Below are 25,282 nucleotides of genomic sequence, written 5' to 3' on the forward strand. Positions count from 1 at the left end.
GGTGCTACAGTACTGGCTTTACTGAAAGCTACAATCAAACTTTAGTGAGGAAAATACTACACTCATCAACACATCTGCAACACAATCAAAAGCATATTTAACAACCCCTTTCAGTAAGTATATTTTGAAATAAAAAATGAGACCAGAGAAGATTCACCTGGAAAACAGATGATCCCGCTGGAAGACCCTCGGGAATATCAGTGATAAAAGGTAAATTCTGGAAAGTGGGGTCATTGTCATTGAGATCCAGTAAGTTTACAAATACCGTGGCACTACTGGTGGCCCGTAATGGTGGTCTCCCACCTGCAGAGATCAGAAGAGTCACAATCTTAATTCCATGAACACCCTAAAGACTGCAAAAGAACATTTCAAAGGTTTTGTCATAGTGCACCTCCAAATATCAAACCTGTTCATCCCCCTTCACATAACTGACAATTCACTTTCAATAGAAAAAAAATCTGACTTTGAAAATGTCAGTGTGATAGCAAAACAGTTAAAATACATTGCAGTAGTCAGAGTGTAGACACTAGTATTTATCTAGCTTTAAGCAATCTATAGTTGTTGCTCCTCTTGCTACATATCTGTTCTGGGGAAAAGTTCTATAATAGAGGAATGTCATACTTTAATCAAAAATACACAGTATATATGAATATGGAAGCAATTATATGTGTAGCAACAGAGTACACAAATAGTTAAGGGAATGCTAAAATATTCACAGAACAATGAAAGCCCACATACGGTCAGTGACGGAGACCACAATCTTTCTCATGAGCTCAGCTTCCTGGGGGTTTGGATTCTCTCTGTCCAACACAACTCCTGTTGTCCGAATCTTCCCTGTGGTGCTGTTAAGACTGTAGAATTTATTTGGTGGCCTAATGGTGTACACAAGGGAACCGTTTTCTGCCAGGTCTGGGTCAAAAGCCACCACCTACAGAGATCAAGAGAGTGATGCTATATGGGTATATGAAGAGACAAAAAAATCCTTTTCATTTTTTTTAGTGTATCTGTACAGCTGGTTCTAAACTGAAGCATGAAATGGAAAAGATGGGGGATAAAAGCATCACTCAGATTCCATGCACCTAAGAACACGACATAGGATCTTACTGAAGAAACAGTCCTGATGCCCTTTTGTGGTGCAGCAGCAGTCATCATTGTTGGTGTGTCAGTGCAACAACATGCAAGCAAAATAGAATTAGAAAAGGCATGCAAATCAAAATTCTGTCACACCTTCCTGGCATAGGATCATTTTGCTTATGATACTTCAGTTAAGAAGGCAGGCCATGAAATCTGAGGAGTTTAAGACACTTACGTTATCTCATAAAAATGTTTTAAAAGCTTCTTCCATTTTAGGAAACAATGTGGTATGTTTATAAAACACCCTGCCATATCTGAACATAGTTACAATTCAAATACTCTAGTACAACCCCTCTTCATCTGCCTATCCAGGATAAAATCTTTAGCATCCGCCAGGACTTAGACTCCAGTGTTATAGCAGGTGAATCAAGCGGGGTATCCAGAGCACAGCCTTGTCCCGATTTCTTGGATGAGTTTCAGTTGGTACAGCTTAAGGATGTTGACAAGGTGCTTGGACAGGTTCGTGCAACCATTTCTGTGCTGGATCCTTGCCCTTGGCTAATAAAAGCTAGCAGGGATGGAATAGCTGGCTGGGCCAGGGAAGTGATTAATGCCTCTCTGCGAGAGGGGGTGGTTCCTGGCTGCCTGAAAGAGGCGGTAGTGAGACCACTCCTGAAGAGACCCTCCATGGACTCAGAAAATCTTCATAACTATAGGCCGGTAGCAAATGTGCCATTCCTGGGCAAAGTCCTTGAACAAGTGGTGGCAGGCCAGCTCCAGACACTCTTGGATGAGACCGATTATCTGGATCCATTTCAGTCAGGTTTCAGGCCTGGTTTTGGCATGGAAACAGCCTTGGTCGCCCTGTATGATGACCTCTGTCGGGAGAGAGACAGGGGGAGTGTGACTCTGTTGATTCTCCTTGATCTCTCAGCGGCTTTCAATACCATCGACCATGGTATCCTTCTGGGAAGACTGGCTGAGTTGGGAATGGGAGGGACATGGAGGTGGTTCCGTTCCTACTTGGAGGGTCGGCTCCAGAAGATGGTGCCTGGGGAACATTGCTCGGCACCCTGGACTCTCCAGTATGGGGTTCCGCAGGGGTCAGTTCTGTCCCCCAAGCTGTTCAACATTTACATGAAACCGTTGGGTGCAGTCATCCAGAGCTTTGGAGTGTGTTGCCATCAGTATGCTGATGACACACAGCTCTATTTCTCCTTTCCATCTTCTTCAGGTGAGGCTGTCAATGTGCTGAACCAGTGGCTGGCTGCGACAATGCTGGATGAGGGCTAACAAACTGAGGCTCAATCCAGACAAGACTGAGATGCTGCTAGTGGGTGGTTCTTCTGACCGGATGGTGGATGTCCAACCTGTCCTGGATGGGGTTGTACTCCCCCTGAAGGAGCAGGTTCGTAGCTTGGGGGTTCTCCTAGAACCATCTCTGTCACTTGAGGCTCAGGTAGCCTCGGTGGCACGGAGTGCCTTCTACCAACTTCGGTTGGTGGCCCAGCTACGCCCCTATCTGGACAGGGATAACCTGGCTTCAGTTGTCCATGCTCTGGTAACCTCCAAGTTAGATTACTGCAATGCGCTCTACGTGGGGCTGCCTTTGAAGATGGTTTGGAAGCTGCAGCTTGTGCAAAATGCAGCGGCCAGATTGGTAACAAGGACCAGACGGTTCGAACATATAAAACCGATTCTGGCCCGCTTGCATTGGCTGCCTGTACGTTTCCGAGCTCGATTCAAGATGCTGGTTTTAACCTATAAAGCCTTACACAGCTTAGGACCACAATACCTGATGGAACGCCTCTCCCAACATGAACCCACCCGTACACTACGCTCTACATCTAAGGCCCTCCTCTGGGTGCCTACTTGAAGGGAAGCTGGGAGTCTGGCAACAAGGGAGAGGGCCTTCTCAGTGGTGACCCCCAAATTATGGAATGATCTCCCTGACAAGGTGTGCCTGGCACCAACACTGTTACCTTTTCGGAACCAGGTCAAGACTTTCCTCTTCTCTCAGGCATTTTAGCATGTTTTATTTTTTTTATTGTGTTTTTGTGTTTTAAAATTTGTGTATTTGTTTTTATTGTTTTTAATTGCTGTAAACCACCCAGAGAGCTTCAGCTATGGGGCGGTATATAAATTTAATAAATAAATAAATAATCTCAAGAATGCTCATTTGTATACTGCATTTAATTTGCACATATGCATATTTAAATGTGCATAGTGCCAAAGCAGTAAGGCTAAACTGACTAACCAACCAAAGACTGCTTTAACTATACAGTTTGCTAGTTTCACACAATTTGCATGTCCATTTTGGAAATACACATATGGTAGATCTCATATTATGTTTGTGTATACTATCAGGCACATTTAGATTTGGGAGCATATCAGTGCTACTTGTGACTCTAAAATATAGCTGCCAGACTCTAAAAAGCAATGATAGCTTTCTCAAGTTATGATTTTCAGTCATAAGTGAAAACTATGTCCTTCTTGGATTATCAGTATAGCATGAGTTTTTCTTGCCAATAGATGTTTATATTCTGTTCACACAATGTTGTTAATATTTAAACATGATTTTCGCTTTGGAGATTCTCTAACTTTACCCTTAGTGACTGGCCACAGACCCAAAGTGGATTCATATGATCACATTTCCATGACAAAGTGAATTATGTCAGTCACCTTTTGGCAGAGGTTTGCATACCATTCTGGTTTGCTGAAGGTGGGGAAAGGATTTCTTTTATTTCTTAAGATACATCCCCTGTTCACCAATAGTGTGTGTGTGTTCACTGGTAGTGGTGGTGGTGGTGGTGGGAGACTAGCAAGGATGCAAAAGAAAATTCATGCCTTTGTATAAACCGCCTTATTGCCCTCACCCTGAATGGCGAACATGTCCCCTGTGCCAAGGCAACAGGGCCAGTACTCTCTATCTTGCTGCATCACGCTGGTGGTTCAGTGTCCCACCTCCCTGACAACTCGATTCAGAATGAAGACAATGAAGTGGTGTTAATTGCCCTTAGTAAAATCATAATGTAGCCAGAAATGATTGGTTACACCACATTTTCATGTTCACAATGTGATCCCCATTTGGCTTGGATCATGCTGTGCAAGACTGTGGTTTGTTTTCAGTGTTCTTTAAAAAAAACCTGAAAAGGGATTGCGGTGGCTGTAAATGCATAATTGTTGAAGTATTCACAAGACCAGAAGACACCTCTAAATGTGACAAATAGCCTGTGAATCTTTGAAGTGCCTTTATTCATATGTTCTTCTTTTTCCTTTAACGTATGCAGAGGCTACTTTGCTCTATGTTCCATTCTGTATTGGTGAGATTGATGGGGATGCAGACAGGGCCTTCTCTGTGGTGGCACCTACCTTGTAAAACACGCTTAGGGAGATCCACCATCTTCTTCTGAAGGCACCTGTTCTTGCAAGCCTTCTCAGTTTCACAAATTAACTTTTCAAGTTAATCGGAATGCTTCAATTGCTGCTGATGCTCTGCTTTTGATCTGCTTGTTGTTATTGTTTAGCATTTTAACCCATTTAAACATGTATGCTTTTTATTTTGATGGTGTGCTTTTATATTATTGTAAGTCACCTTCAGGACTACAGGTACCCCATAGAAAAATGAGTAATACCTTTAATAAAACAATAAGAACAAAAATACATCTAAAATATACTGTAACATCTACAAGGAGACTGAAAAGGTACTTCAAGCTGGAAAAAATATGGTTGAATTTATTTTAGTGAATCAATCCGCAATTTACCATCTCAGACTGGAAACTGATTGATTGCAGGAATTCTAAATGAGAACCAGATTTGGACTTTTGAAGTCATATTACTTTTTTAATTACATAGAAAGTTATGTTTGATCAGCACATGCACAATTGATTTCATGTTTCATTAAACTACTGTAGGTTAAGTTGCCAACACATTTTCCCCAAGAAAAGCAAGTGCAAGGAGCCAGAGCCATGTCAAGATTGATGGTGCACTCAGAGAGCAAAGCTTGTTCATGGAGGAGGGAGGAGGAACTCAAAGGGCAGTTAAGGTAACTGAGAGTTAATTCCTACACAGTGAACTTGGACTTCGCTATTTCCCCTCCTCCCCAGAAGATTAATGTTTCATTATGGTATTTTTTTAACACAGTCTTTCCTGTTTGATGATTTTGTGGATTCTCTCCGCTTTCCCCTCATTTATTTTCTGTTTCACGCCCGTCATTTTTCTCCTAGCATGACGGAGAATAATTCTCCCTCTCCCTCTCTTTTATTTTGCCAGAGGGATTTGAAAGGCTTTAAATCAATGCCTTTCAGAGAGGTCCTTGAAGGAGGTCGCAAGCAAGGCTGGGAAAGGAGAAACTGGCCAAAAATTTTACTTTAAAACACCCACACCTACACAACCCAAACACATATGCACATAAAAGGAAAGATGATGTCATGTTTGCAAAGGATGGGAACTGTGAATGCAGTGCAAGTTCACTAGTTGTATGTTCACCACCTGTGATTTCATGCCTTCCTAAGCACATTAGGGTCCAGGATCACAGTGGAGGACGACACAGAGTTCATGGTACAAGAATTCAAAGTGGAACAAGTTCTATAGTCGTGTGCTGCAGAATCCAAAGAATATTGGTAGGAAAAACGACAGCGATGTTCACAGCTATATACCACAGCAATGGATTTCAACCTTTTTTCTGCCTCCAGGAAACTTTTTGTACATTGACTTGTCTGCCAAGAAAGCTGCTTATCCATCTTCCATAGAACTCTAATGTATCACTTAAGGATTCTGTGGTATGCTATAAAGATGCACATTCTGTTCATGCAGGCATTGGCCAGACGTTAATGTGTCAACAGTGCACCTTTTAATATCTGGTGTTGAATTTTAGAGTCATGTGACAAACTGACAACTTTTGAATTGTGTTTAATGTATGTTCTTTAACTCTCTTTTTTAAACTTACATTGGACTTTTGGTGTATGTACCTGGTGTTACCTGCAGGATATCAGCTGACCATCCTTGGTTTATACTACCACTGCTGCTGATCTTCCACTACTGGATTACAGTAATATAATACTTTGAATAATTTCCCTTTGCTGCATACTGCTCAAAAGCAGGGAAAACCATGAAAATGTATATGGGATTTTTATTTATTTGCTTGGAAGAGTCAGGGCTTGTATCAGGGCTCCAGCTCAGTCATGTAACCTGTTTTTCGTGTAAGACTACACAGGAATACAAAAGGAAGGACAGCTAGCAATCTATTCTCACTAGTTAATGAAGAACAATCTATCAACTTCTAATATAATGATCTCTATCCCTATTCTATAAGAAGGTTCTGAAACTTAGAATAAAAAGTTACTACCTACTGAGTGGCCTTTGTTCAGGGAAAGTTAACTCTATGTTGTCAGGACACTTTAACTGCCAGAGCAATAGAGAACAGCACTTATTTTTACCTACATGGCAATACTAGCATGCCCTAGAAGTTGTTTAAGAAGCCATGGTTAGCCCATGGAACCTTGTACTTCCATATCTTGTGAACAGACACTGCTTCTCTCTGTTCATGCAAGCTGGCTGGAAGAAGGGGATGCTCCTGCCATGTTCAAAATGTGTTTGCATCACCAGTGGGCAACCACAACCAAGTCCCAAAATTCAGAGTTAAGGGAATCCTAGACACACATTTCTGAGAGTTCCATTGAATCCAATGAGTCCCACTTCTGAGTAAACATGTTTAGGATTGCAGTTGAAATGTGAGTTAAAATTACTTCCAGGAAGGCTTGAAATGGACACTTCTGATTTTAACCACTAACTGCACACAGTCTGGAGAAAAAAAATGAAAGGACAAGCAGGAAGATGTGTAGGAGAATAAAATTATTAGGACAACAAACTTGTTCCAGGTCAGGACAGAGACGAAAGTAGACACTATCATGCAGCTATACGTAGGTAGCAAATTTATTTATTTAGCTATAAGCCACGACAAACAGAAAGCAAAAATCACATTCAGAGTCGAGCCACTAATTTAGCCCTTAATTTCCTGGCTGCCAGCACAAATAAATATGCAAAGTAACATAAATTTCATTATCAAAGAGCAAAATGCATAAAAACTCACAAGGTATAACAAAGTTCTTCCTATAACTAAACTCTGACAAATATTTTCCATGTGCATCTTGTATTCTAGCATGAATAGAAGGCCAACCCACTTCCACATCTACATAAGCTGCTGAAGTACCAACACAGTTAAAGTCAATATTTTATTTAGAAAGGACTTTTGAACCTTCTCCAACTCCTGAACTAGTGGTTGGCTGAAACCTCAAGAGTTCTGCACCATATAACATGAAGGGAACAATCTTAGCCAGAAAGGGTTTGAGAGCTGGGGCAACCAGTTGCCCACCCTTTGTATAGAAAAACCTCAAAATGGCTCTGACCAGGCATCTTACTTTAGTAGCATCAGGATCCTAATGGACATTCCAAGAGGGTGAGCTTCATGCAGCTACACATAACATTACTTCAAAAGCTATGTGCTTTTATTCTCTTGAATACATACCGTTGTGACATCAGAGTCTGGAGGGGTCATCTCCACTAAGTTAATGAAATATGGCTCATCCTTCCATACCGGGTAGTTATCATTAATGTCCAGTAAAGTGATGTTTACCTGGAAAGAATTACAGTTGTAAATACAGCCTTCAAAAACAACACATATTTTAGCCAGGTTCTCCTATCATGCCTATATTTGTACTCACAACTTTAGACAAGATTTTTATACAGGTTATAAATGCTTGGCAGAAATTTCATGACAATGTCTGACAAGATGCCCTTCCTCATGTCTGTCCTAATGCCCATCACACACAACGTAGCTTTTAGCAAGATGTTGCCTCTCCGGCCCCATTTGACTCACTCAGTAATTCCAATGCTTATTCTGAAGGAGCAGGTGCTGCTCTCCAGGGAAGCTTTCAGAATTCGGTGCTTAGACTTCCTGACAACAGGACAGACACCCTCTGTCTACATGTGCATGAGTCACAACAAATAAATGAATTTGACTAATTTTCTCTTTCCCCCCTCCGAGCCACTTCCATTATTGTTGTCTGGTTTATTCACAATATGCTGAGTAACCTTGATGAACATTCTTTCTCTGCATATTTTTGCCACCGGATATATGAAAAGGGGCTGCTTGATTTAAAAGTCACATTCTGTTCCTTTACTGAGCTCAGGGGTGTAGTCATCCAGGGTCTCAGACCCCTTACTTTTTAAGGAGCAGTTTCCCAATGTCTCTGGCATCCTGTGAGTCAATCAGCATGGAAAGGAAGAGTATTAGCCACTGAGAAGAGTCTCCTAACATGCTTCCTTGTCCTTTCCTGCTGATTGGAACCAATCAGAGTGAAAGGAGGTGAGTCAGCCACTGAGAAGACTCTTAACTAACATGCTCCTCTTTCATGCTCATTGTCTCATAGGAACATCTGTTGTGGTCAGCGAAGGCATTAACAAGGATCTCATTCTCAACTCCGCAACAAAAAAGGAGAGGGAGGGGAGGGGGCATGGCTGTGACTATCATGAAAGGACCCTGCACTTCTGAATTTGTCACTACACTACTGACTGAACTTCTGAGACTTTAGTTTTAAATCTTATATACATGGCCATTTTTTTGACAGTGTGGTTTAGTACCAATGTTATTAGCTCCTGTCAAAAGTGTTTACATGGCCAAGCACCAAGCAGTTCATCAGGGTAATGCTATCACATGTCAGACTAGCACAAGATAAGAACTGGAGCATAATGTTACCAAGTGGCCATGGGGATGCTTCTGAAAAATGGACAGTCCATAGCAAGCCATCCCTTCTGGCCATAATATCTACTGGTACAAAATGAATGGATGCCATCTTGTTTTATTTATTTCATTTTATTTAAAATAATTTTATATTGTTCTTCAGTAAAAAAAAGTCCAAGGAAATAGATTTTAAAAATTGAGTAAAAGCCATAATCAATAAAACAAGTTAACAACAGTGATATAAATAACCACAGCAGAAATACTCGAGAAGTTAAAAGCCTCAGAGAATAAAAAGGTATTTGATTAGCACCTAAAAGACATTAGCAGAAGTGCCATGTGAGCCTCCTTGAGGAAAGAATTCCACAAACAGGGCATCAGAACTGAGAAGGTCCTAAGTTCCTTCCCAGAGCATGACACTCTGATGGCCCTTGGGAGCAGATCCAGTGTATTCTTACAAAAGCATCCTGATCCAAGGTGCCATGATCCAATAATTTAGATTCCTGAATTAACAGGGGGTTGGAGTCAATGGCCTTATAAGCTCCTTCCAATTCTACGATTCTATGATTCCGACCATTAGTCCATTTAGCTCAGTATTGTCTACACTAAGTGGCAGCAGCTCTGCAGGGTTTCCCACAGGGAATCTCTCCCAGCCTTACCTGGGGATGCCAGAGATTGAACTTGGGACTTTCTGCATGCAAGGCAGATGCTCTGCTGCTGAGATACAGCCCTTCCCAGTTAATGTCCAGTTTGAACTTCAGCTTCTGACGTTCTCTGTAGCCTTTGGCTACATTAGCACTTAAGACTAGACTGGAATTGTAAGAATATATTTAGGCTGCAATTCTATACTCACCTGGGAGTAAGTCCGATTGAACTCAATGGGTCTTACTTTTGAGTAGACATGTATAGGATTGCACTGTTAAAAGCTCTCACTCCTTTCTCTTTCCAAGCTGAAGTGATAAAATGGGCAAGCATTTCTACAATCAATGGTATTCATGTTCCCAATAGAGTTAAGAGAATAACTCAGGGGGTAATCAATCAACATGGCAAACAGGAGGCAATTACAGTGTTATTGTATATTTCCTATGGAGTCCAGTGTATTCATCATGTGTTGAAATGAAAAATAAATTATAATCAAGGAGAAAAACATGCCACTAGTGCTATTCCAAAACAGCCACTATCATTGGTTTAGTAAGCCTATACAGCCTGGGCTGTTCTCACACTAGCACTATGAAAAAAGAGTGCATGGTCAATGTGCCCACAGTCAGAGCTTGGAGCATGAGGAATGGCAGCACCAATTTAGATAGGAGGATTCCAAGCACAGAAATTTCAGTTGTGTGTGGGGAGGGTAGGGGAGGAACTCAGTAAGGTTCAAAGAATACATCAAAGCTATATTGCAAAAAAGCAATGTATGTCAAGAACATTTGTTGCAATCATTTTCTTTTTTATACCTAAATCACTACAGCATTATCATCAACAAAAGACACATAGTTACTAATGTTTAAAGAAAGAGCTTGGGGTATTTGGCATCCTTACACAGTCCACAGAGAAGACTGCCTCTCCCAGCCTACCTAAATTGCACCCCAAAGTGTAGATAGTGATGTGATGCAACAGGTAGGTGAGGTGGGACTCCACCTATAAATAATTTAGTCATCTCCCATTCCAACTGTTCCTATACTTTTAAAACATAGTAATGCCCTTATGTGAGCAAAGATTCGGCTTCTCAAAGCAGGTACACAGGAACGCAGGAAGCTGCCTTATACTGAGTCAGACCTTTGATCCATCTAGCTCAGTATTGTCTACACTGACTGGCAGCAGCTCTCCAGGATTTCAGACAGGATTTTCTCCCAGCCCTAACTGGAGATGTTGGGGATTGAACTTGGGACCTTTTGCATGCAAGGCAGAGGGTCTTCCACTGAGCTGTGGCCCTACATCACCAGAAGTTTTAAAACGGCTGTTTTGACATCTGCTAGTAGCAGTTTACATCTATGCCACAAACATATTTCAGAGCAGCAAAAGGAGGAAGCCAAAATGTTTTGCTATTAGAAGTTAATATGTTTTCTTAGTCACTGTGATAATTCTCTCTCTCTCTCTCCCTCTCTCCCTCTCTTGCTCACACACACACACACACACACACACACACACACACACACACACACACACACACACACACACACACACACACACACACACACACTCTCCTCCTGGGCAATTCACGAAAGCACTTTGCAATGCCAATAAAATCCAAGAAGAACAGGAAGAAGAAGAATTCAGATCTTATCAAGAGAGGTTTTTAACTGTTTTAATTATGTGTTTTAAAATTGGTGTAACATGCCCTGGGACCTCTGGATGAAGGGCGAGTAAACAACAACAACAACAATTTTATATAATTTGATTATTCAGCATAGCTGAATGTGTATAAACCAGGCTGTTTGAGTTGACACTGGGTGATATGAAAATTTTAGCTGTGGTAATGGCTGTGCTATAGATTTAATCATTACAAGGTTTATTTATATGTTACTTTTCCAAATTATGCTCAAAGCAGCTCACAAGAACAGTAAACAATTATCAATATGTAGGTGCAACAAAAACAAATATCAAACACATTTCATGTTATTGTTACGTACCTTCAAGTCGATTACGACTTATGGCAACCCTATGAATCAGAGCCCTCCAATAGCATCTGTCATGAACCACCCTGTTCAGATCTTGTAAGTTCAGGTCTGTGGCTTCCTTTATGGAATCAATCCATCTCTTGTTTGGCCTTCCTCTTTTTCTACTTCCTTCTGTTTTGCCCAGCATTATTGTCTTTTCTAGTGAATCATGTCTTCTCATTATGTGTTCAAAGTATGATAACCTCATTTTCATCATTTTAGTTTCTAGTGACAGTTCTGGTTTAATTTGTTCTAACACCCAATTATTTGTCTTTTTCGCAGTCCATGGTATGCGCAAAGCTCTCCTACAACACCACATTTCAAAGGAGTTGATTTTTCTCTCATCTGCTTTTTTCACTGTCCAGCTTTCACATCCATACATAAAGATTGGGAATACTATGGTCTGAACGATCCTGACTTTAGTGTTCAGTGATACATTTTTGCATCTGAGGACCTTTTCTAGTTCTCTCATAGCTGCCTTCCCCAGTCCTAGCCTTCTTCTGATTACTTGACTATTGTCTCCATTTTCGTTAATGACTGTGCCGAGGTATTGATAATCCTTGACAAGTTCAGTGTCCTCATTGTCAACTTTAAAGTTACATAAATCTTCTCTTGTCATTACTTTAGTCCTTTTGATGTTCAGCTGTAGTCCTGCTTTTGTGCTTTCCTCTTTAACTTTCATCAGCATTCGTTTCAAACCATTACTGGTTTCTGCAAGTAGTATGGTATCGTTGCATATCTTAAATTATTCTCCCTCCAATTTTCACACCTCCTTCATCTTGGTGCAATCCTGCTTTCCGTATGATATGTTCTGCGTATAGATTAAAAAAATAGGGTGATAAAATACACCACTGTCTCACACACTTTCTGATTGGGAACTAATTGGTTTCTCCATATTCTGTCCTTACAGTAGCCTCTTGTCCAGAGTATAGGTTGCGCATCAGGACAATCAGATGCTGTGGAGCCCTCATTTCTTTTAACGCACTCCATAGTTTTTCATCATCTACACAGTCAAAGGCTTTGCTGTAATCTATAAAGCACAGGGTGATTTTCTTCTCAAATTCCTTGCTCTGTTCCATTATCCAACGTATGTTTGCGATATGATCTCTGGTGCCTCTTCCCTTTCTAAATCCAGCTTGGATGACTGGCATTTCTCACTCCATATATGGTAAGAGCCTTTGTTGTAGAAACTTGAGCATTACTTTACTTGCATGGGATATTAAGGCAATAGTTCGATAATTACTGCATTCCAGCTTCCAATCTGTGGGCCATTGTTTAGTTTTCCATATTTCTTGACACATTTTTGTCAAAATTTGGACAGATTCAGTCTCAGTAGCTTGTAGCAACTCTATTGGTATGCCATCTGCTCCTGGTGATTTGTTTCTTCCGAGTATTTTAAGAGCAGCTTTTACCTCACATTCTAACATTTCTGGTTCTTCTTCATATGTGTCATGGCCCCTTTGGAGGACTCATCAGACGAGGACGACTCAGGAGTAACAGCCACAGAGCCAGAAGGGGAAACAGAGGAAACTCCTGAAAATGCAGCTTCTACTCCCCCTCAGCTGGAGAGTGTCCAAGATACAGCTGAAGCTCTTCAGCCTGAATCAGGAAGTGACCAGGAGGCTCCCCTCCTACCTGCAGAGCGCAGGCAACAGAAAGTCAGGCAGCAGAGGGGCCGGCCTGTCCGTTTAAGGCCGGCATGCTTGCAGAAGCCAGAGGGGTGATTGTTCCCATCTATCTGCAGAGGTGTTCTTTAAAAGACAGACCCTGGCTTCAGCGTGTTGCTGACTACAATGTCGGGCGTGACCTCCACATGAAACATAGTTCGCAGACTCCAGACCCTTTGGACTTAACCCCTGCCTTTCTGAACCTACCTTCCCCACTTCGACGACGCTTACGGACACTGCTACTGGTACAGTTGCTAGAGGCATTCCTTTCTCCAGCCGGCTCCTGTTATCTGCTGACCTTGGCAGATTTGTGACCTAGCTAGCTGCCGGCTGCTTAGTTACAGCCCAGCTCCCAGCCCCGAAGATGACAATATGGTTCCTCCGTGAATGAATCTGTCATCCTTGCAACTCTTTTATAGAGTTCTTCAGTGTATTGTTTCCATCTTCCTTTTATTTCATCTTGGTCAGTCAGTGTGTTCCCCTGTTGATTATTCAACATCCCTACTCTTGGCTTAAATTTCCCTTTCATTTCTCTAATCTTTTGAAATAGGGTTCTTGTTCTTCCCGGTTTGTTGTCCTCTTCTATTTTTATACAATAACTATTGTAATAGTTCTCTTTGTCCCTACGTACTAGTCGCTGTATTGTTGCATTTAGGGTTCTGACCGTGTTTCAATCTCCACTGGTTTTTGCTTTCCTTCTCTCCTTAACCATTTTAAGAGTTTCTTCAGTCATCCATTGCGGTCTTTCTCTTTTTACCTAGAGGTATTGTCTTTTTGTATTCTTCCCTGATAATGTCTCTATCTTCACTCCATAGTTCTTCTGATTCTCTGTCAACTAAGTTTAAAGCCTCAAATCTGTTACTTATTTGATCTTTATATTTTTCTGGGATGTTATTTACATTGTATTTTGGCATTATGATTGCTTTGTTCTTCTTCTTTAGCTTTACTCTGATTTTTGATACGACCAGTTCATGATCTGTACCGCAATCTGCTCCTGGTCTTGTTTTTGCAGAAAGTATGGAACTTCTCCATCTTCTGCTACCAATTATATAATCAATTTGATTCCTATATTGAACATTTGGTGATGTCCACGTGTACAGTCGTCTTTTCAGTTGCTCAAAAAATGTGTTTGCAAGAAACAAATTATTGGCTTCACAGAATTCAATCAGTCTTTCTCCTGCTTCATTTCTGTCTCCTAAGCCCCATTTCCCCACAATTCCTAGTTCTTCTCTGTTGATGGTTATGTTAATAGGTTTCCCGTTTCAAACACATTTCATAAATATATTTTATACCCACAACTGCAAGCTAAAAACAACAATCATATGAAAAATTCCTAAACATTCTAAGCCTTCGCTGGTAAAAGGCACTTCTAGACACTGAGGTCACCTGGGCCTCTAGCGACAAAGACGGATCCAGGATCACCCCCAGACTATGGACCTGCTCTTTCAGAGGAAGTATAACCCCATCCAAAGCAGGCAACTGACCAATTATCTGGTCCAGGGCTTGCAAGGCTTCTCCCAATTCAGATGTTACAGAGAAAAAGAGCTGGGTATCATCAGCATACTGCTGACACCTCACCCCAAATCTCCTGATGACCACTCCGACAGCTTCATATAGATGTTAAACAGCATGGGGGACAAGGTGGTACCCTGTGACACCCCACAGCACAACTGCCAGTGGGCCAAAAGACAATCACCCAAGGCTATTCTCTGAAAATGACCCTGGAGGTAGGATCGTAACTACTGTAAAACAGTGCCTCCAATACCCATCTCACCAAGTCAGCCCAGAAGGATACCATGGTCAATAGTAACAAAAATCAAGTACAGTAGGGCCCCGCTTTGTGGCACTCTGCTTTACAGCGTTCCACCAATACAGCGGTTGTCAATTGCATAAAGGCCCTGCTCCTACGGCGCTTGTTCCGGTTTTATGGCGTTTTTTGGGCATCGGGCACCATTTTTGTCAATGTTAGTCAAGCAGATTTACAGCAGATTTCGCTTTACAGCGGGGCCCTACTGGAAGAATAATAGGGTTGCACTCCCCGTCCTTCTCCCTTCATTCATCAGGGTGACCAAGGCCGATTCTTTCCCATAACCAGGCCTGAACCCAGATTGGAATGGGTTAAGATAATCTGTTTCATCCAAGAGTGCTTGCAATTGCTGCACCACAACCCTCTTGATTACCTTCCTTAAAGAGGGGGCATTTGCAACCAGGCAGTACTTGTCAAAAACCAATTGGTCCAGGGTGGGCTTTTTCGGAAGTAGTCCAGTCTCCATCCCATAAATGTGCATTGACCACACCCTGGATCCACTCAGTCATACACCCTTGGCAAGCTTTAATAAGCCAAGAAGGACAAGGATAGAGAGGACATGTTGCAACCATGTTAAAAGCCCGACGTGTCTCATTGTTCCATAGAGCGACAAGGGCTTCAATAGGGTCACCTGCGGTATCCACTGGAAATTCCCTCAGGGCATTCAGGAATCCAGTGGGTTCCATTAGTCTCTGGAGGCAGACCATCTTAATCTGTACCCCATCCCTGCAGGGGAGGATCAAGACCGTAAATCTAAACTTCACCAGGAAGTGGTCTGACTATGACAATGGGGTAATATCCATACCCCCTATCTCTAGACCACCCCTTCCTCCATCTGGAGCAAAAACCAAATCAAGGGTGTGCCCTACCTCATGTGTTGGACCGGTGACAACTTGAGACAGCCCCATGATCATCATGGAGCCATGAATTCCTGAACATTAGAGGCAGCCTAGTGGACATTGAAATCACCCAGGACTATCATTCTGGGCTTCTCCAATACCACAGTTGAGATGGCCTCCACCAGCTAGGTCAGAGAAGTGGCTGGGCAGCAGGGTGGACGGTACACCAGCAGCAACCCTAGTGTACTGTCTCCTTGGACCTACACCAGGTGCAGGCCTTCACAGCCAACTCCAGCTCCAACACAGTCATTTCCTGGTGACAGAGATGGAAGTTCTAGGGAATACAGAAATCCTTTCTGCCTGTCCATGCAGCCTGTGCTGGTGTTGCACCGAGTAGCCAGGTGAGCAAAGCTCGGTCAGATCAACTCCTCCCAGCTCACCCACGCAAGTATTAGTAATGCACACCAAATCAGCATCCTCATCCATGATCAAATAACGGATGAGTATAGTCCTAGGGCTCATCCACACTGTGATTTAGTGTGTGTCTGGTGCTACGTGCATCCCTTTGTAATTCACATGGTTCACATGACATTGTTAGGCAAGCAGAAGCTAAAATGCAGTTTTCCCTTTTAAATCCGTATCAACCCAATCCAGTTATAATGTGAAAAGGAAAAGAAAAACCGTCTCAGCTTCACTGCACTCCTCCGTGTAGGCACTTTGCTTCAATTTTTTTTAATGGGCGGACTCTCTTATGCTCCATTGCCCGCTCCCTCTCTCTCTGCCCCCTGCAAAAGCTGCTGCAGCTGCTGCCTACTTTGCCTTTCACTCATTCCCCTCCTCTAATCAGTTTCATATAGTTTCATGTCAACTGCACCTCTATGCTTTCCTGGCTGCGGAAGAGGCATGCAATTGACAAGAAGCAATGAAACTGACCAAAAATACCCTTTCCCTTCTCCATTAGCAATATCGATACTCTGGAGGGAGTAAACATGTAAAATTGGGAGCAGGGCCAAAAGGAAACAGCAATACTAAACCTTTCAGGAGGAATGCTGACTAGTGTGAATGGAAAACAGCAGATTGGAATGTAGGAAGTGTAAACCTTGCAAATCTATTGCGATGGCAAAAGCTGTGTCTTTAATACAAAGTCCAGCTCCTGTGTGAATGAGCCCTTATTGTGTCCTGATCTGGCATTAAACAGCACACACAAGCCAGTGGGCACAGCAGATAAGCAACCAGGAACCTGTCCATGGGGAAATACAACTAGGGAAGTGCTTGTACTCATTTCTACTTCTAAGACAAACATGGACATTGTATCACCAGCTATTTTTGGAGCTTTGGCAAAACCAATTCCTTCAAAATTTATTTGAAAATGCAAACTCTGGCAAAAATATTGAAAAAGAAAACCTGTGATAATTTGATGCAGCCTTCATTTTAGACACAAGAGCAACTTACAAGAGTACTTTGTGCCTTTAGAGTATAGAGCCAGGAGCATACCAGAGAAGCTCAGCCATGCCTGAACAGTTGCCTTGGTTTCTGACTGTCCTGGTAAATAATTTAAACTGTTTGAAATTCCTATTAGTTACATGTAGGTGCCCTGGGCAGTCACCTGGTAGACTGAGCAGGTACTGATTGTTTTAAGAGTATCTGGACAACAGGGACCCAACTTACTCATTCTGTAATAATGTGGGAATGGACGTGGAAAACAATGTAGTAAAAATGGGGGGGGAGTGAGAAGTGAGCATACAAATATCAAGAACAAATTAGAGGAGGCTTAAAAGAAGTAACTGAATGGCACTGGGTGGGCTCTGGTCAGATAAGAGGGAAGTTCACACAGTGACAGGGAAAAATAGTTACAACAAAGGAAGGCAATTACTTTTGTCACTGAAAGAAAAGGAAATGGCCAAAAGACTCCAGGTAATATAGGGGAAGGCAACAAGTCAAAGGACAATTCTACACATTATGATTGCTGTGGGAAACCTTGATGTTACACTGGCATTTTACACAGCAAATGCACCAAGCGTGAATGTCATCCTCACATTCAACACACATCTTTAAATGCTTGGCACGCTGTATGTCTGGGAACTCTAGATTTTTAGAGAAATGGAAAAACATGGATGATAGCTATGCTTTACATGCTTGCTGCATGAAAAAAATGTGTTTCCCACAGCAATCATAAACATGTACACAGCATCCAAGTATCATTTTGGGGAATTGGTACAAACTCAAAACATGGGCAACATCCCCCCCCCATCCATTCCATATATACAGTCTCAGGAATCATGAAAGAAAAATTTCTATTTTAATACTGAAATGTACATTTTCTACATTTCTGAAATTGTACCATGTCATACAGTGACATTTTCTACATTTCTGAAATTGTACCATGTCATACTGTTCTACAGAAGAGCCTTGACCAGCACCTCACTGTCCAGAATTCTGCTTGTTCTGTTCTGCTTCTTGCTGGCTTGAGCAAATCTCATAAGACTGGGACAATACATACACAGATACAAGGGTCTAATGAGAAAGGAGTTGAAGGAAAATGATAAGGATGTGATGTAATCAAAAGGGTTCCCACTGAAGGTCTTGCCTGACTTTCCTGCTAGCCTTACTCAGTCCTCCTTTGCATCCCTAAAGCATGTGTCCATCAGATACCGGAGCACCAAGATGGCACTGAAAAAAGGATGTATCTTTCATATATTCTTACACAAATTGCCTCTGTAAATTGTTGACTTAACCAGCCACCTACTTATTTATTTATTCTACCTTTCGGTGAAAAGGTATACAAGGCTACTCACAAAGATAAAATACATAGAATTTAAAAAAATCATACACATGTCAAAACAATTTTTAAAAAGCAACAAAACAGCAGGGTAAATAAAGGTAAGTAGAAAGAGTTGTCTGTTTTGCATTCCACAGCTTCTGTCACACTATCACATCTTTTCTCTTAAAACAATATTCCCTAAACTTCCCAAAAGATGTTTTGTCATCCATCTCTTCCTATAAGCTGAAGCACTAAAACTGCTTACAAATAGCTGGTCACTATGAAATTTGAAAAGTTTTCAGTGGTTTCATCACAAGTACTCTCCCTTTCCCTGTCAGGTCAGAGGGAAAGTGGTGGGATTGGAAAGAACAAACAATTACAAGTAATTTGGTATCCTGTCTTTCCTCTAAGGACCTTAGGATGGCAAAAAAATAGATTTTTTCACATTTTATATAAGCACAATAATCATGTGAAATAGGCTAGGCTAGGAGATAGCGACTGGCTCAAGATCACCCAAGTCCAACTCCAGTGTTTCATAGGTTACACTGCTCTGGTAGAAAGCCCATCATACTTTTCAGCAGGGTGAATTGACAAGGCATTCAGAAGATACTACCTACTCCCTAGTTAATGAATGTTCCTGAAATTTATGAATCAGAGCTCACAGAGATGTTTGACAAGACAACCAAATTCAAAGTTTTTACCCCTAGGTGAACAACAGCGCTTTAACCTGGTCTGAAAGGATTTGAGTGCTTTTTGGGTGGGATTCAATCACATACCGGCCAATTCAGGTTGTACAGTTATAGTTAGCTGACTAGGAGGTCTCATGCAACAAATCTGTTTCCCAAAAATATCAGATTTTTGGTGATGAGGAAGGTAACAGAAAATGCACTGGGAAGTGTGGGACAACCTTTGATGCAATGTTATCTAACCAGCAGCAAACAAATCAGAATGAATGCTCATTACATAGCCAGCATTGTCTAATCTTCCTGCAAACAAATCAGGATAGATACTCAATAAAAAGGTTGTCTGGAAGCACCCTTTATATATAAAAAAGATAGAGATAAGATCACACCAAATGGAAGCATGATTTTTCAGGTAGTGTCTAGATGGGGCAGTGACGCCATCCAGTGGCACTTTAGGCAAATCAAAACTAATTTCTCAAAATAATCATCCCCATTACACCATCCCCATTAGGATGAACAACCAATGTGAATGTAAGCATGTGGGTTGGTTGCAAGGAAACCTGTCATGATTGGGAACATCTTATGTGTAATTGCAAGAAAACAGAGAGGAGGAGGGAAAAGGGAATGAAAAGACTTCCTAATCATCCTGACCATCTCCTAGAGGCTGATGCATGATGATTGTCAGTAGCAGCATCTTTCTCTTACTGTTCCTTCCAGTCCCTTTTTAACTATCCAAGATAAATCGCTCTTTGAGGAAAACCCTTCACAGCCAAACAGTCCTTTCCTCATAAGGTATTTAAAGGGCTTGGGGGGGGGGAGGACACTTTAGTGGTTTCCTTATGTATGCTTGGGTGGCAGGAAAACCAGAAAACCAGATGAATTCAAGCTTTAAATACGTTAACAGGTTGTTTCAGGTAATGTCATCTGTTTTAAAAGTGTTAGTGCGGATTATGAATTCCAGACCAGATCTCCAAAGGGAACTCATAGGTGAAACAGCATTTAATTTCTACAGCTGGCCACGTGACACAGGGCTGGCTCCAGGCATGCCAGGGCCCTTGGGCATCAGCTTGCCCTGGGCCCCGGCGTGTGTGTGGGCCCCCCACATCCCCCACCTACCTGTCTCCTGTCTTTTACCATTACCCTTAATGAAGGTGGCGGCTGCAGTTTCCCTAAGGGGATGACGCTTCTGCCGTCATCTTTGTTGATGGCACATGTGTGTGCTATGCACACACATCTCTGCCATCAACTAAGATGGCAGCAGGGGCTTCAGTACCTTAGGGAAACCGCGGCTGCCATCTTCATTAAGGGCAATGGTAAAAGACAGGACAGGTAGGTGGGGTGTGTGGAGGGGCCGCGGATCATGGAAGGGGAGTGGAGGGGCAGCTGAGGGGCCCCCCATAGCTCCAGGGGCCCTCGGGCCAGTGCCGCACCTGGCTGCCCTTTAGAACCGGCCCTGACGTGACACCATCAGCCCCATCCCAGCAGAAGGAACACGATGTGAACGTTGCCTTTAAGCCACCACACTTTCTAACAAATGAAATGAGCTTTTCTCATAGGGGCTCCAGTGTTCTGCAATAAAGAAGAAATGTGGAGCAGGTATAGGTCATCAAACATGCTGTGGAAAGGGGGCAGGGCCTTCACTTTTAAGAACAAAACATTGCATCCTCCTGGAGGCAGAGAAAGGAAGCAGAAAGGGGCAGCTAGAAGGAGGGCAAAGGTAGGACGGGTCATAGGAGATTATGGAGCCTTGCGGGAGAGAAAACAAGCCCAGATCTGGCAACTTTCCCCAGCTATATGTAAGCAACCAAGATGACCTTTACTCTCAGCAGAAGAGGGAAGTGAAGCATGTCTTTATTTCCAGATACTTTGTTTTTATCCCCTTCCTTTTTGTGTAAACCTTGAAGAGGCATTACTTCAAAATATCACAGAAAAGGTAATTGCCACCTATAAATGGTGGGGCTACAAAGTTCTGCCACATGAATAAAAGGATTCAGGCTTTCTTTGGCCTGAAGGCATGTCTCCCCGTGAAGTCCTCCCACAACCCCATACACGCCCTATAACAATTTATTGTTCTGAAGAAAAACACAGAAGAGTTCATTATTTAAATGATTTCCAAATTCACTATCCTTTTACAAACATGAGTAGAACCACACAATACATTTAAAGCACATCCAACGCACATTTAAAGCACATGACTTCCCTAAAGAATCCTGGGAACTGTGGCTTCTTCCTCACAGGGCTATACATTCCCAGCACCCTTAACAAACTAAAGTTCCCAGGATTCTTTAGGGGATGTCATGTGCTTTGAATGTGTGTTGGAGGTGCTTTACATGACCTGAGCCCTCTGGGCCTGGTGCAGTGAGGAGGCAGACTCACAGAGGGATGGAAGGTGGGATGGAGGGAGGGCCCATGGAAGATGTCTTGCCCTTGGGCCCTCAAAGACCTAGAGCTGAAACAGCCATTCATCAAATCATCACAACATAAATTTAGCTGGGTGCTAAAATATTTTCTCTAGATCAGGGGTGGGGAACTTGTGGCCCTCCAGATATTCTTGGGCACCAACCCTCATTAGCCCTAGCCAGCATGGCCAATAGTCAAAATCACAACATGGAAAAGGAATAATTTTAACTCACAGTGGCAATGCCCGTTTTCTGATTGTGACCCACACCTCCATCTACTGCTCGCACAATGAGTATATATTCTGATTTAGCCTCTCGATCCAGCAGAGATGTAGTGGTGATTTCCCCTGCAGAAGGCAAGAAAGGAGAGTGAAAAGATAAAAAGCTTGTATGTTGAACTGTTGAGGCTCAGTGGCATCTAAGAGATAGAAAAGAAGTTTTCATGTTGTAGACTACAGAGAACAGCACATAAGAACATAAGAACATAAGACACTTGAAGAGAGACACTGCTTACAAGTGCCTGTACGCTAATGCTAGGAGCCTCCGAACCAAGATGGGAGAACTGGAGTGCTTGGTCTTAGAGAAGAGCATTGATATAGTGAGCATAACTGAGACCTGGTGGAATGGAGAAAACCAGTGGGATACGGTTATCCCTGGATATAAACTATATCGGAAGGACAGGGAAGGACGTATTGGTGGCGGAGTCGCTCTATACGTGAAAGAAGGCATTGAATCCAGCAAGCTCGAAACCCCAAAAGAGGCAGACTCCTCCACAGAATCGTTGTGGGTGGTGATACCGTGCCCCAGGAGGGACTTAATACTGGGAACGATCTATCGTCCCCCTGATCAAAATGCTCAGGGAGACCTTGAGATGAGATATGAAATTGAGGAAGCATCCAAACTAGGAAATGTGGTAGTAATGGGTGACTTCAACTACCCGGACATAGACTGGCCGCATATGTGTTCCAGTCATGACAAAGAAGCAAAGTTTCTAGATATTCTAAATGACTATTCCCTAGATCAGTTGGTCATGGAACCGACCAGAGGGACGGCAACCCTGGACTTAATCCTCAGTGGGGACCGGGACCTGGTGCGAGATGTAAGTGTTGTTGAACCGATTGGGAGCAGTGACCACAGTGCTATTAAATTAAACATACATGTAACTGGCCAATTGCCAAGAAAATCCAACACGGTCACATTTGACTTCAAAAGAGGAAACTTCACAAAAATGAGGGGATTGGTAAAAAGAAAGCTGAAAAACAAAGTCCAGAGGGTCACATCACTCAAAAATGCTTGGAAGTTGTTTAAAAACACTATATTAGAAGCTCAACTGGAGTGCATACCGCAGATCAGAAAAGGTACCGCCAGGGCCAAGAAGATGCCAGCATGGTTAACGAGCAAAGTCAAGAAGCTCTTAGAGGCAAAAAGTCTTTCTTCAGAAAATGGAAGTCTTGTCCGAATGAAGAAAATAAAAAAGAACACAAACTCTGGCAAAAGAAATGCAAGAAGACAATAAGGGATGCTAAAAAAGAATTTGAGGAGCACATTGCTAAGAACATAAAAACCAACAACAAAAAATTCTATAAATACATTCAAAGCAGGAGACCATCTAGGGAGGCAATTGGACCCTTGGATGATAAGGGAGTCAAAGGTGTACTAAAGAACGATAAGGAGATTGCAGAGAAGCTAAATGAATTCTTTGCATCTGTCTTCACAGTGGAAGATATAGGGCAGATCCCTGAACCTGAACTAACATTTGCAGGAAGGGATTCTGAGGAACTAAGACAAATAGTGGTAACGAGAGAGGAAGTTCTAAGCTTAATGGACAATATAAAAACTGACAAATCACCGGGCCAGGATGGCATCCACCCGAGAGTTCTCAAAGAACTCAAAGGTGAAATTGCTGATCTGCTAACTAAAATATGTAACTTGTCCCTCGGGTCCTCCTCCGTGCCTGAGGACTGGAAAGTGGCAAATGTAACGCCAATCTTCAAAAAGGGATCCAGAGGGGATCCCGGAAATTACAGGCCAGTGAGCTTAACTTCTGTCCCTGGAAAACTGGTAGAAAGTATTATTAAAGCTAGATTAACTAAGCACATAGAAGAACAAGCCTTGCTGAAGCAGAGCCAGCATGGCTTCTGCAAGGGAAAGTCCTGTCTCAGTAACCTATTAGAATTCTTTGAGAGTGTCAACAAGCATATAGATAGAGGTGATCCAGTGGACATAGTTTACTTAGACTTTCAAAAAGCGTTTGACAAGGTACCTCACCAAAGGCTTCTGAGGAAGCTTAGCAGTCATGGAATAAGAGGAGAGGTCCTCTTGTGGATAAGGAATTGGTTAAGAAGCAGAAAGCAGAGAGTAGGAATAAACGGACAGTTCTCCCAATAGAGGGCTGTAGAAAGTGGAGTCCCTCAAGGATCGGTATTGGGACCTGTACTTTTCAACTTGTTCATTAATGACCTAGAATTAGGAGTGAGCAGTGAAGTGGCCAAGTTTGCTGATGACACTAAATTGTTCAGGGTTGTTAAAACAAAAAGGGATTGCGAAGAGCTCCAAAAAGACCTCTCCAAACTGAGTGAATGGGCGGAAAAATGGCAAATGCAATTCAATATAAACAAGTGTAAAATTATGCATATTGGAGCAAAAAATCTTAATTTCACATATACGCTCATGGGGTCTGAACTGGCAGTGACCGACCAGGAGAGAGACCTCGGGGTTGTAGTGGACAGCACGATGAAAATGTCGACCCAGTGTGCGGCAGCTGTGAAAAAGGCAAATTCCATGCTAGCAATAATTAGGAAAGGTATTGAAAATAAAACAGCCGATATCATAATGCCGTTGTATAAATCTATGGTGCGGCCGCATTTGGAATACTGTGTACAGTTCTGGTCGCCTCATCTCAAAAAGGATATTATAGAGTTGGAAAAGGTTCAGAAGAGGGCAACCAGAATGATCAAGGGGATGGAGCGACTCCCTTACGAGGAAAGGTTGCAGCATTTGGGGCTTTTTAGTTTAGAGAAAAGGCGGGTCAGAGGAGACATGATAGAAGTGTATAAAATTATGCATGGCATTGAGAAAGTGGATAGAGAAAAGTTCTTCTCCCTCTCTCATAATACTAGAACTCGTGGACATTCAAAGAAGCTGAATGTTGGAAGATTCAGGACAGACAAAAGGAAGTACTTCTTTACTCAGCGCATAGTTAAACTATGGAATTTGCTCCCACAAGATGCAGTAATGGCCACCAGCTTGGATGGCTTTAAAAGAAGATTAGACAAATTCATGGAGGACAGGGCTGTCAATGGCTACTAGCCATGATGGCTGTGCTGTGCCACCCTAGTCAGAGGCAGCATGCTTCTGAAAACCAATTGCCGGAAGCCTCAGGAGGGGAGAGTGTTCTTGCACTCGGGTCCTGCTTGCGGGCTTCCCCCAGGCACCTGGTTGGCCACTGTGAGAACAGGATGCTGGACTAGATGGGCCACTGGCCTGATCCAGCAGGCTCTTCTTATGTTCTTATATTCTTATGTTCTTAAAAGCCCTGCTCAATCAGACAAAAAGCCCATCTGCATCCTGTTCTCACTGTGGTAAACCGGGTGCCGATAAGAAGCCCACAAGCAGAACATGGAGGGCAATAGCATTCTCCCCACTTGTGATTCTTAACAA

The 25,282-nt window shown here is 42.5% G+C and overlaps 1 protein-coding gene across 18 annotated transcripts in view; it reads right to left on the reverse strand.

Annotated features, from left to right (window-relative positions):
• Window positions 1–25,282, reverse strand: part of CDH23 (cadherin related 23) — a 785,528-nt gene that overhangs the window by 224,093 nt on the left and 536,153 nt on the right. For 16 of the 18 annotated variants that reach the window (XR_009763949.1, XM_061635232.1, XM_061635230.1 and 13 more), the window contains 4 exons: window positions 21,857–21,969; window positions 7,601–7,708; window positions 739–928; window positions 158–303 (listed from right to left, as the gene is read on the reverse strand). Coding sequence is in view for 17 of the 18 variants with exons in the window: in XM_061635232.1 (XP_061491216.1) it covers window positions 158–303; window positions 739–928; window positions 7,601–7,708; window positions 21,857–21,969 (557 nt within the window). In the remaining variant the exon portion in view is untranslated. Of the gene's footprint in view, window positions 1–157; window positions 304–738; window positions 929–7,600; window positions 7,709–11,439; window positions 12,495–21,856; window positions 21,970–25,282 lie in introns of those variants that run through there. The other 2 variants (XM_061635236.1, XM_061635245.1) reach the window with 2 other exon arrangements.

Source organism: Rhineura floridana, chromosome 7 (assembly GCF_030035675.1).
Source record: "Rhineura floridana isolate rRhiFlo1 chromosome 7, rRhiFlo1.hap2, whole genome shotgun sequence".
Classification (NCBI taxonomy): domain Eukaryota; kingdom Metazoa; phylum Chordata; class Lepidosauria; order Squamata; family Rhineuridae; genus Rhineura; species Rhineura floridana.